The 13,052-nt window shown below is 42.3% G+C and overlaps 1 protein-coding gene across 3 annotated transcripts; it reads left to right on the plus strand.

The window, feature by feature from the left end:
- Positions 1–1,468: 1,468 nt before the first annotated feature.
- On the plus strand, positions 1,469–7,269 carry LOC119324928. Of its 3 annotated transcripts, XR_005157236.1 has the most exons (6): positions 1,469–1,864; positions 2,042–2,187; positions 3,854–6,344; positions 6,419–6,721; positions 6,801–6,909; positions 6,978–7,269. XR_005157236.1 is itself a non-coding variant. In XM_037598693.1 (5 exons), exons 3-4 carry the CDS (start codon positions 5,566–5,568, stop codon positions 6,690–6,692), a joined length of 1,053 nt encoding a protein of 350 aa, XP_037454590.1. In that variant the 5' UTR covers positions 1,469–1,864; positions 2,042–2,187; positions 3,854–5,565; the 3' UTR covers positions 6,693–6,721; positions 6,801–7,269. The 3 variants fall into 3 exon arrangements, 1 of the variants encoding a protein (XP_037454590.1); XM_037598693.1 differs by having other exon boundaries at positions 6,801–7,269; XR_005157237.1 differs by lacking the exons at positions 1,469–1,864; positions 2,042–2,187 and adding an exon at positions 2,194–2,421 and having other exon boundaries at positions 6,801–7,269.
- The last annotated feature ends 5,783 nt before the right edge of the window (positions 7,270–13,052 follow it).

The raw sequence follows: 13,052 nt of genomic DNA on the forward strand, positions 1-13,052 counted from the left end.
GCGGTGGGGAGGTGAGGGATGGTCTGTGGCGGCGAGGTGAGGATAGGCCACGACGGCTACCAGGGGGAGGTTAGATGAAAGTGACCGTGAGTTCGTGCCGAGTGGGCTAATTAGAATTTTTCGTTTCGCGCTTGCGTGGGTTGAAATTTTCAACGCGCGTGTCAATATGACTTACATTTTTCAACTTCTTTTATTTATATTCCTCTGTAATGTATTCCTCTTATGTTATGGCCTTCCCTAAAAAAAATCCTCTTATATATATTCCTCTATACATTAGAACACTGATCATAATTATATTTCATCAATTTAAATACAATGTATGATATTGAAATATACTTTGCAACATTTTAAAGTCAAATAAAATTAAGAACGACATTTTTATCACCCGACAGATCACAAGTACGTGTCAACCACTTTGTTCAATTGATACATGCTCTAGGGGGCCCACACCGTTCTCCTCCACCCTAGTAGCTTATTCCGAATGGATAAACTCGTCTTGCTCGAGAGAAATCAATTTCATCTCTAACCAGCCTCAAAACGCCCTCCCCTCCATCCCACGAGCTTCGCCAAGCATCTGTCACTTCGGTGCGCACCACCGCCGCCGTCATTGGTTCCACTCCTAGACCAACGTGCTACCAATTGCTCCTTTCGCTGATGCAAACCCCTAAGACCATTGCACGCAGATGACGCGGTCATCACTACAATCCTCATCTACAGTATCCTCGTTGCTTCAAGCCGGGGAGCCGCGCACCACCAGCGATCGTCATTGCAAGAGGAGGGTGTCACTGCTGCAGAACGGCTAGACAGCATCAAAGAAGTTTTGTGCTTGCAAGATACGGGGTCGGACAGACGTGCCGCCATACTACGTGTGGTAACTCTCGGGCAATCACAACTCATCAGTTTTCTACGTCAGTGCAGGCTCGCCCCACCAGACCGAGATTCCTCAGCCAGCTCTTGGTTGCACACTATTGTTCTTGTTGCATGGCGCTTGAAAGCTAGCCTTCGGCGTCAAATCCCAAGACAAGACTAGAGGAGAAGAGAGAGGCGAGTCAAGTGAGGAGAGCTGATACATCTAGGCGGTGAGAGGATTAGGTCAACTCCAAAGCTATATATACATCAAAACGGACACATCAAATGTCCATCACTACAACAAAACATGTCAGTAGGCACGTTTTTTCTAAGACGCTTTTATATTCGTCCCTATACTGAAAGCATCATGTATGTAGGCATGCTTTTTGAGACGATGTAAGTACCGTCACAAATCTTAATTTTAGGATATATATCATTTATTATTTTTTACATGTGTAAATAGCTACAGACGATTTTTGAGACATTTTAGGATACATGAAAGAGTTTAACAAATAAATAATAAAACCAAAGTATTTTTTTGCAGAAAAAGGAAATTACGGGGCCCATCTATGCAGTAAAACGAGCCCACGTACCGAACTCAGCGCGCGCCCTCCTTCACCTTATCCGCCGCCACGTCCTGAGCCGCCTATCTATGTCGCCGCCGACGACGGGCTGGCTCCTCCTCCACCCATGCGCCCCTCCCAATCTCCATAGCCTCCAACGACCAAATCCATCTCCTGCCTCCTGCAACTAGTCCTGCCAGTGCGCCGCGTCCGCCGCCAGTGAATGCCCTCCGCAAGGACTGCCCCTAGCCCCTCTGCTCCGGCGCTCCTCGGTCGTCCCCGACCCTTTGCCTGGTCGCTAGGGGCGTGCTGCTCCACGCCTGCTCCTGCCGGGGGCCGCCGCCTGCCGCGCCGGCTCTGGCGCTTTGCTCCGGCCAATCCCGGGCTGCTCGCCTGCTCGGCCGGACTCTGCTGCCCAGGACTTGCTGTCAACAAACAGCAAGCAGGCTGGGGTATTTTCTGAGAAAGCTCTCTCTTTTGTTCTTCCTATCAGTGTATGATGAAAATGAAATTAAATTTGAACTGAAAAATTGTGTATCAGAGTATATGCAGGGGACTGTGTATATGTATAACATATTGTTGATTTGGAAGGGAATGCATTTTAATATCAATTTCATTTAATGTTGTAGAAAAAGAAGAGGAAGATATATTTCATTGCAAGTTTCAACACCCAGTGTTTCAGTTGGACTGAATCAACTCCACAAACTGGAACAACCATAGATTGGACCACCGCCTTTGGCTTCAAACAACCCGCCGTCAATCTCAACTCAAGAAAGTACCTCTTTTGTATCCCATACTCTTTTTTTGAACTTTTTGGCATGTTTTTATCTATTTTGTTGTATCATTAAGAATTGAGTTTAAATTCTAGAGAGACATACCATTTGTCCAAAAGTATCAAGCATTGGATGTAAAGTGGACAACCTATTCGGTACTGAAACAATATGTGTAGCATGTATGAAGCTGAATCATGCTTATAACACTGAAGAGCACAGTAACTTCCATAATGCAAGTAAGTAGCTGCAATCTTCCAGGATTTTTTATAAATAAATCAGCAACATGCCACTCACCTAAGTTGTCTTTTCAGTGTATCCTACCATGCACCAATGAGGGAAGTGGTAGTGTATCCTAAAAATCCCCTTTTCCTGAAGGTGTAAACACATGCAGCAACTGATCGTGTGCATTAGAATGCACTGTTTGATAATTACTCTCTTAGGCCCTGGTTGCTAACTTTGTAAAAATATGCAACCGGCTACTCTTCAACAATTGCAAGTCACTTGGGAACTGTTTGGATTCCAGCCAAATGTTGCCAGACCTATGGTTAGGCACACATAATTTCTGAGGTGAGTGAGTGTTCGGTTGGCTGACACAGTTGTGGCTTGCGACTTTACTAGTCACATGATTAAGGAGTATATTTTGGCCACACTTTTGTGGCAAGCCACACTCTGTCCCGAGGGGTAACAATTACTACTTTTGGCTTAGTTGTGGCAAAGTAAGCTTTTAACTAAACTAGGGTGTTAAATTGGTCTTAAGTTTCAATCTAGTATTGTGGATCATCACATATGTTCTCTGTTTCTTGTTCAATGATGTCTTATCTGACTCGTTAATCAGTCCAACTTAATATCCTTTTTCCTGTTATCCTTAGAACAAATATATATGACGTGTATGCAGTGCAGCCCACTAATTATTTAGATTGCATTGCAAACGCCCTTTTATACATGCTTTTCATTTTTCATTCAGGTGGCTGCACATATCCTCTAGGTTTCTGTAATTGGGAAGGAGTGTATTTCCAGTATGGTGATAATTGTATATATAATAATACTGACTGTGATCATTGGCCTTTTTTTTACCTTCTGTTGTACCTTGATTTTTGTATATGGTGCTTACCTGAGATGCACAAGATCATCAATAACACGATGATATAAAGCAGGAAATTAACACAGTTTTTTTAAAGCACCCTATTATATTGTTTTTATGCTTATTTTGGATACTTAGATAGTCCAACAATCTTAGTAGTTTTGCAGAAGGAAAGAAGTCCCTACAGCGATTAGAAAGAGTAAATATTTCTAGATAATTGAATGCTCTGCATATATAATACCAATCATGTGTCCTGTTTTATATTTTTGTTTGTTCATGTGGTGTGTGTTTCCTTTCGATGTAGCCAGAGTTGGGATTAGGGGGAGAAAGATGGCAGCATATGTGAAATTGTATTGAACTGAGTGGCGTCTTTGCATAATACTTAAACCTACAATGGCACATTTCTTTTGATGTTTTTCAATTCAAGGTTGATGAAATATTTTAGGATCCAATCATTGAATTAAAATATCTATGTATTCCATGCTTTTCTCGCAAAAAGATTTGAATCAGCTTCCATCTCTTAAATAACACATGTAAAGTTATACACTGACATATTTTTTTTGTTTCATTACTTCGGCATATCAAAGGGCGATGGATCGAGGTTGGGTGAGTCAACCAAGAGCTAGTGCTGCTTACAAAGATGGTGTCGAGCAATTTCTGTCTTTTGCATTCCATGATGTTCGGGCTGGTGATAGAATTCTCTGTCCTTGTGTAAATTGCCAAAATAAAGCTATGCAGAGTTATGATGGAATGAAAACTCACTTGAGATGTGATGGTATTCTTCAAGGTTACACTAAGTTGGTTTGCCATGGAGAGGATTCCAGTGAACCATCATTTGCATTTGCTCATGTATCAGTTAACAGTGGCAATTTTTCTATTCCTGGCATCCCAAGGAATGTTGTTGGAGAAGGCAACCATGGAAGGATGGATGACATGCCAGGACTCTTAAGTGCTGTCTTTGCTATGGCTAACAGTTGTTAATCTTTATCAAGCACATCTGATGGTGAATTAGATGGCGTTGAATTTGAGAATATGGTACCTAATTTAGTTGAGGATGAGAATGTAGATGCTCAAACAAGGAAGAAACCTAATACGTATGCAAGCTTCTTGGAGGATGCAAACACGGAGTTATACCCTGGATGTAAAGCATTTTCTAAGTTGTCATTTCTCATCACCTTGTATCACATGAAATGCTTACATGGATGGTCACAAGAATCATTTACAACGCTACTTGGTGTTTTGTCTGATGCACTTCCACACGCACAACTACCAAAGAAGTACTATGAGGTACAAAAAATCATCCGTGGCTTAGGCCTTGACTACGAGAAAATTCACGCATGCCCCGATGATTGCATGCTTTTCCGAGGTGAACGAGCTGATCAAGAGTCTTGCCATGTGTGTGGCAGCTCGCGTTGGGTTACAAATGAGAAGAAAGACTCCCAAGCTGAATCTGTATCTAAGCAGAAGAAGAAACCAGCCAAGGTGTTGCGTTACTTTCCTTTGATACCGAGGATTCAAAGGCTCTTTGCAACAAGAAAAACATCAGATGACATGCGTTGGCACGATGAGTGTCGTACTAAAGATGGAAAGATACGGCATCTAGCTGATGGCGAGTGTTGGAAAGATCTTGATGCTAGATACCCCAGTTTTGCTGCTGATCCTCGTAATCCGCGCCTTGGCATTTCGAGTGATGGATTTAACCCTTTTCGGAGTATGAGTTCAAAACATAGTACTTGGCTAGTGATGCTTATCCCGTACAACCTACCGCCTTGGATTTGCATGAAAGAAACATCTCTAATTTTATCGATGATCATTCCTGGACCAGCTTCCCCTGGGAATGACATTGATATATATTTGCAGCCACTGACTGATGAGATCTTACAGTTATGGGATGGTGTAGACACATTTGACGCTTCCTCGCAGGAGATATTTCCACTCAAGGCTGCACTATTATGGACTTTAAATGGTTTTCCAGCATTAGCTTACCTGTATGGTTGGAGCACAAGTGGTAAATATGGTTGTCCATCCTGTGGTCCTTCTACAAGATCATTTCGCCTGAATAAGAGTATGAAACCTTTTTATGTGGGTCACCGTCGCTGGTTACCACATGGTCATGTATTTCGAAACCGAAGAAGGCGGGAATTTGATGGCACTAAAGAGACAGAATTGGCACCGACAAGTATGAGTAGTAGTTCAGCTTTGAAAATGTTGCAAGGCAGAGTGTTTGTGTTAGGCAAAAAAGGCAATGTAGCAAAGAAAGCAAAGGGCGGGAAGAAGGTCAAAAACAGTGAAAAAGAAAATGAAAAGAATCAAGAACCGAAGCGTAAAAGGAAGGCAGACAACAAGAAGTCAATTAAGAACCAAGGTAAGCCTGAGAAGAAGCCTGAGGATTGGTTCAAAAAAATCAATATTTTTCAACTTGCCATATTGGGAACTTAACAAGTTAAGGCACAATGTCGATGTAATGCACATAGAAAAGAATGTGTTTGATAATTTAATTGGAACGTTGTTGGATATTGATTCTAAAACAAAGGATGGCCTTAATGCACGGCTTGATTTGGCAGAAGTTGGTGAAAATGGAATTCGACATAATCTTCATCCTGCTGTAGATGATAATGGAAAAATAGTATTGCCTGATGCACCATTTACTATGTCTAGAAAACAACAAGAAATACTTTGTTCAGTGATGCACAATATTAGGACATCCGATGGATATGCATCAAATTTTTCTAGGCATGTCAACATGAAAGATTGTACAATCTCAGGTCTCAAAAGTCATGATTGTCATGTTATTCTGCAAGATATTCTTTCTCTAGCACTTCGATCCTGTTACCCACACAAAGAGGTCATGGAAATAGTTATCGGGCTGTCTAATTTCTTCAAGAAACTGTGCTCGAAAGTCTTAGATGTCTCTGAGCTTGACGAACTTCAAGAGAGTATTGTGATGACACTTTGCAATATGGAGAGAATTTTTCTTCCATCATTCTTTACTATCATGGTGCATCTAATGGTGCACTTGGTTGAAGAAGTTAAACTTGGTGGTCCAGTGCACTATCGGTGGATGTACCCCCTAGAGAGGTATGACACTTTAACTTTGATTTTATTTAATCTTCAATAGTTTTGAGAATAACATCTTGCTTAATTAAATTTAGATCATTTGTTCGGCTGAAAGCACTTGTGCACAATAGAGCATTTCCTGAAGGTTCAATTGCTGAAGGGTATCTTGCCCAAGAATGCTTGACCTTTTGTTCAAGATTTCTAGAAGGAACTACATGTTTTACAAGACCATCAAGAAACCACGATCCTTCAGACAAGATAAAAGATTTGTACATGTTCCATAGTGCTGGCGAGCCAATTGGAAAGGATGTCCCAGTTGGGCAGTTTAATAGCCGGCTTCTTATTCAAGCGCATCGATATGTCTTGTGACATTGTGATGAGCTTGCAGATTTCCGCAAGTATGTATCACTTCTATCTTTAATTAATTTGTTTACAGTTTGCCAAGAAGTTCATATAATTTAACTGTTACACTTACAGTGGATTTGTGGCTGAAGAGAATAGCAAACGATGTGACTCAGCTAATTTGACAGAAGCTGATACCACTAAGTTAATTAATGAACACTTTGCTGAATGGTTGGAACAAAAGGTACATTTTACCGTATTCATGTACTCTGAATTATATAGGCACCTGAATTTAACTAATTGAACATACAGGTTTTACAAAGCGATGGATCAACTATTACAGAAAAGGTAAGAGCTTTGGCTGCAAAACCCAACAGATACGGGGTGCTCTACAGTGGCTATGTCATCAACGGCTTCAGGTTCCACACGATGAGTCATGAGTCAGGGCATGTCACACAAAATAGTGGTGTAGTGAACATTGCAGAAAATGGTGTTAGATATTATTGCAGATTAAGTGACATCTTTGAATTGTCATACAATGATTACAAAGTGGTGTTCTTTAATTGTGATTGGTACGATGTCTACCACAAAGTTGGCATTCAAACGGATGAGTTTGGGTTCACTCTTGTGAACAAGTCTCGGAAAATACACACAGGAGATGAGCTAGAGGATGATCCTTTTGTATTTTCCTCCCAAGTGCAGCAGGTTTTCTACGTTCAAGACCCAAAAGCTGAACTATGGAATGTAGTAGTGGAAGTCAGGCCTCGTGATCTTTGTGACATGGGTGTTGACGAATCATCGGATGAAACAGAGTAGAGCATTGTGCTTTTGGTTCAGGCTGAAGTATGGTTAAAGCTCTTTGCTGGTGTGGTTCTTTGCATGCAACTACTCCCTCCATCCCGAAAAACATGTCGCGGGGGTAGTACATTTGTTGCATTTTAGTCCTTCCACTTTCAAAACTCTAGAAATTAAGCCCCCATCTCCCTCCTCCCGTCGCCCGCGTCGCCACGGCCAGCCGTTTTCAATCGCCAGGGCCAGCCGTCTCCAATCGCCAGGGCCAGCCGCCGCAGGTCCTGAGACACAGACGAGCCCACCCACGAACAAGACCTCCGCTGCCCACGAGGAGGATCTCCGCCGCCCGCCCACGAGGACTCTGCCGCCCGCCCAGGAGGAGGATCTCCGCCGGCCACCGAGGAGCGGGTCCTCCGCCGGCCACTGACGAGCGGGTCCTCCGGCACCCACCGACGAGCAGGTCCTCCACCACCGACCGCCGCCGCACAGGTCCACTCCACCCACGACTCCGCCGCTCACTGCCGCCGCGCTGGTCGCCGTGCTGGTTCACTTTGGCTCGCCGGCTGGTTGAGGTGGTGGTGGCGGGCGACGCCTCTGCTGCTGATGCCCTCCGATCCCCGCCCCCGACCCCCGAGGCCTCCGACTCTACCTCTGCTACTCCGCTCTGATCCTGCAGCTGATACATATTGAAATTGATCTGCAGCTCGCTTGTCAGTGCTCCTCTGTTGATATAGAGTGAAATTGATCCGCAGCTCGATATTCGTGTTGACCAGCAGCAGCAGAGCTCTAGTAGCAGCTGCCCTGTGCTTCTCTGGCCTGCTCCTTGTGTTGCCGCCAGAGCTCGTGTTCCTAAGGAAGGAAGAAGGTAAAATTCAGTTTAAATGTCAGGTTTCAGTAAAATTTACTGTCAATTTTCATGGTGAAACTGATAGTCATCTGGTGAAATTGAATGTTTGTCTAGATCAATTATTGCTAGCATTGTGGAATTAGAGCAGATAAGCCAATTTTGAACATACGCAATCACTATACTTTGCTAACTGTGAAACTGTTATGTCAATGAGCATATGCAGTCACTAATCATATGCAAATTTGGAGTACTACCGGAATTACTCTAGTTTGGAGTACTCTAGAAATCAAATTTGGAGTACTGCTGGAACATGTTTGCACTTTTTGTTTAATCTCTCTGCAGGACATGTGTAGGCAAGTGCCCTGTTTTACTCATTGTCAAAAAGTGCCCTATTTTACTCACTTCAAAGCAAGTAATCCTTCTGTCCTGTTTTACTCACTAGAGTAGATCTTCTCAGCTGAGGTCCCTAATTAACTTGTCTAAGTACCTACACAAAATTCCCCATGGAGAAAAGGATCTAGCTCCTCCTACACATGTATAGATCAATCAGTTTAGTTCTAGTGTTGTTAGACTTTTCCACCCACACAGAATTGTAATACTCAGCATGGATGTTTTGCTGCCATGACTTGTGTTTGCAAATGTTTCAGCAAACATGATACTCCCTAGAATTCAGTTAAACTACTGCACAAAAAATTCAGTTATGAGCCTATCTGTGTAAATACATTCACAGGAATCTAGCTCACCTTGTGGGAAAATCTAGCCAACCTTGAGTAAAATCCACACCAAAAGAAGCAAGCAAGCAAGAAAGGATCAAGACATGGTCAAAATTCATTCAGTTAAGATACATACAGTAAAATCTGAGTTGGATATTGACAGAGTACAACCGAGTTGATCCAGACTCAAATCTGAGTTTTTAAATGGAAAATATGGATGAACATTGGTGACTACCACTACACTACATCCAATTGTATTGTGTTTGGAGCAAAGTGTTTGGCTACAAAAAATGGCTTATGGTTATGGTTAGAGCAAAGTGTTTGGCTGCCATGGCAGCATTTCTTGTTTGGCTACCGTGGCAACCAAACTAGAAATGGTGCCATGGCACCTATTTCTTGTTTGACTTGCATACTCATTTTGTGTGTGTGTATTCTTGTTATGGTACAATGGTGTACTCATCTTTTGTCATTGATGGCAGGAAACATAACTATGGATTTGAACTTGATGCCTCAAAAGGAAGAACATGAAACTATTGATTTGAACATGATGCCTCAAGAGGAAGACGATGAAGGTATTAATTTGAATTTGATGCCTCAAGAGGAGGAACCTCAAGTGGCAGAGAATGTAGTTATGGATTTGAACTTGATGCCTCAAGAGGAAGACGATGAAGATATGAATTGGATGCCTCAAGAAGATGAAGGGAAAGAGGATGAAGTTCAAGAGGAAGAGGATGAAGTTATGAATTGGATACTTCAAGAGAAGAGAAGAGAATTGTCAGATAAGGAGAGGCATGGTGTTTACTTCGCCTTGCTGGTAATCGAGCTCAGAGATGGGTCTGTTCAACCAGACGACAAGCTGCTAGTCTCAAACCTGTTGGACATAAGTGTACGATCTGTTGAAAGAATCTGGGAAGACGCCAAAAGGAAAATTGTCGATGGCAAAGAAGTAGATGTCTCAAGCAAGAAGCCAGGAAGATCTGGCCGAAAGAGAAAGGAGCTAAATCTAGAGAGGACCTCAACAATCCCACTGAATAAAAGAAGAACAATTCGATCTCTGGCACGGTCTCTAGGTGTGGCCCGATCGACCCTACATAAGAGGTTCCAGTTGAATGAGCTCAACCGCATCACATGCACCGTGAAGCCTCACCTCAAGCTAGAGAACAAGCTTGCGAGATTGAAATTTTGTATGTCCATGGTCGATGACAATTCGATATCAACTTCTTGTGCTATGTTAAAACCAATGACGAATATGGTTCACATCGATGAGAAGTGGTTTGACATGACGAGAGTGAAGAATAGTTACTATGTACTTCCAGGAGAACCTGAATCGAAGCGCACCGTGTCAAACACTCACAGCATTGGGAAGGTGATGTTCCTAACAGCCATTGCCAAGCCTCGATATAACAATGAGGGGGATCTAACGTTCGATGGGAAGATCGGCATTTGGGCATTTGTTGAAGAGATTGAGGTGAAGCGGACAAGTCAAAACAGAACAAAGGGAACAAAAGTGTTGACATCAGTGAAAGTAACTAGGCCTGTGTGCAGAGATTATCTAATCAATAAGGTTATCCCGGCAATTCAGGATAAGTGGCCTGACGATGATGAGGGAGCGACGATATTCATCCAACAGGATAACGCAAAGCCTCATGTCCTTCCCAATGATGTAGCTTTTCGAGAAGCTGTGGAACAAACTGATCTTGACATCCGATTGCTACAACAGCCCCAAATAGCCCTGAGTTAAATTGTTTGGACCTCTGCTTCCATACCTCTCTCCAGTCTCTAACCGACTGCAGGTCACCTACAAACATCCAGGAACTAGTACAGGGTGTGGAAGAGGAATTCGAGAACTACGATCCCGACAAGTTAGCTAGAGAAGGTAAAGAAAAGAAAAGTAAAGGGAAGGGAAGGGAAGAAGTGGCCAAAGAAAGGAAAAGAATGTAGTCAAGAGGGGACAAAGAGGCCCTTATGTCATGTAGTCAGGTGCTCCTTGTGTATGTCTTGTGTAATCTTGTGTCAAGAGGGGACCAAGATGCCCTTATGTCATGTGTAATCTTGTGTCAAGAGGGGACACAGAGGACCTTATGTCATGCCCTTGTGTATGCCTTGTCTAATCCTTGTATATAAACTAAAGAAAGGCTGTTCTAGGAAAGGGGGAGGCATTCTCATCTTGTCATCTTGACATAATTCATAGTAGTTCAAACAAGATCCACTCTACTGTAAAAATCAGATAACTACTGATTCTTGTGTACACCATTTAAAATGATTGCTATTGACTGAATTAGGTGAAATTTGTCAAACTGAAAATGGAAAATACACTTCTGTTGTACTATAGTTTTGTCAACTGAAAATGCTCCAAGCAGATCTTAGTTTCAAAATGGAAAATATTCCAAGCAGGAGTACTCCAGGAGTACACTTCTCAGTTTTTTCAGTTAGTGATCAGGTATGAACCTAAGTTTTGTTAAATGGACAATCTGTTACAGTTTGATTAACTAAATTTTGATAGCTAGGGATCAGTTATGAACCTAACTTCTGTTAAATGGACAATTTGGCTGAATCTCCGGATCAAACTATAAATGCTCACATCAAGGAGAAAATTGACAGTTTTGACAGTAACTTCAGTCTGAATCTTAGCATCAAGTAGTTTCAGTACTCATCTCTGGATCTGAAATCTTGAACAGGAGCTCCAGGCGATGTCGGCCTTGAGGTGCTGGACGATGGTGCAGTGGCTCAACAGGAGTGGACGGCGTCTTCTACCTTCTGGCGACGGTGACACAGGGTGGACGGCGTCTTCTACCTTCTTGAAGAAGCCAATTGTCATGTATAGAAAACAAAACCGAAATCAAAATCAATGCATGAATATACTGTCAGTTATCAAAATCAAAATGTACTCCAGTTTAAAGTGTACACATGCACTAATTAAATTTCTAAGATGAAGCTAGTGTGGAATGTGCTGCTCGGAATTTACACTGAATGCATTTCGCACTGAATCTGTGAGAATTTACACTGAAAGCATTTACACTGAATCTGTGAGAATTTACACTGAATGTGCTGCTCGGAATTTACACTGAATTTACACGGTATCTGTGAGAATTTACACTGAATGCATTTCTCTGAATGCACTGCTCGGAATTCAAATCTAGTCTGACTTTACACTGAAAAAAAGATTTACAGAAACCTTGTATGGAGTTAACTGAACCAAATTTCAGCTGAGACTAGTTCACTGAAACCTGGACACTTTGAAAGGTTTGCACAAGATCTTGGGACACTGGGTGGCCGGTACTTGTTTGTGATCAGAAATGATCCCCGAGAAGAAGTTAAAGCAAGATCATTAAGAATTTAATCTAGCAGTTCCTTGATTTAGTTCAGATATGATGATACTGCAGAATCCTTTAGGAAAAAAACAGAGCACTTGATCTGCTTTTGCTTAACTTCACAAGGAAGATATAGCTGCATCACAACAACCAGTACCTAGGATATTTTACTAGTACCAGGAAATAAAGCCTCTATTTAAACTGGGATTCAACTCTCCGAACCAAATTTAGACCAGAACTATTAGTGGTGATAGGAGATGACCACAGAGGCTTTATGTCAAATATATCAATTCAAAAAGGGAAAACCATGACTTGTTGCACTATTAGGGCCTGATGTGCAGATGCCCAAAAAACAAACATACATGACCACAAACATCTTTCAGAGTATTTTGTCAGGTTGTTGTAACATAGCTAGTTCAGATCAAAACATCTCACATTCATTAAAATTCAGTAGATCTTTAGTGTTATAAGCATGATTCAGCTTCATACATGCCGATACACAAATTTGCAGTTCAAACTTAATTTCATTTTCATCATATACTGGTAGGAAGAACAGCAAAAAGAAGAGCTTTCTCAGAACATTACCCTTGTCCCAGCCTGCTTGCAGTTTGTTGACAGCAAGTCTTGGGCGACAGAGTTCGGCCGAGCAGGCGAGCAGCACCGGGATTGGTCGGAGCAAAGGGCCAGAGCCGGCGCGGCGGGCGGCAGCCCCCGGCTGGAGCAG

This window comes from Triticum dicoccoides, chromosome 6B, assembly GCF_002162155.2.
Source record: "Triticum dicoccoides isolate Atlit2015 ecotype Zavitan chromosome 6B, WEW_v2.0, whole genome shotgun sequence".
NCBI classification, from domain to species: Eukaryota; Viridiplantae; Streptophyta; class Magnoliopsida; order Poales; family Poaceae; genus Triticum; species Triticum dicoccoides.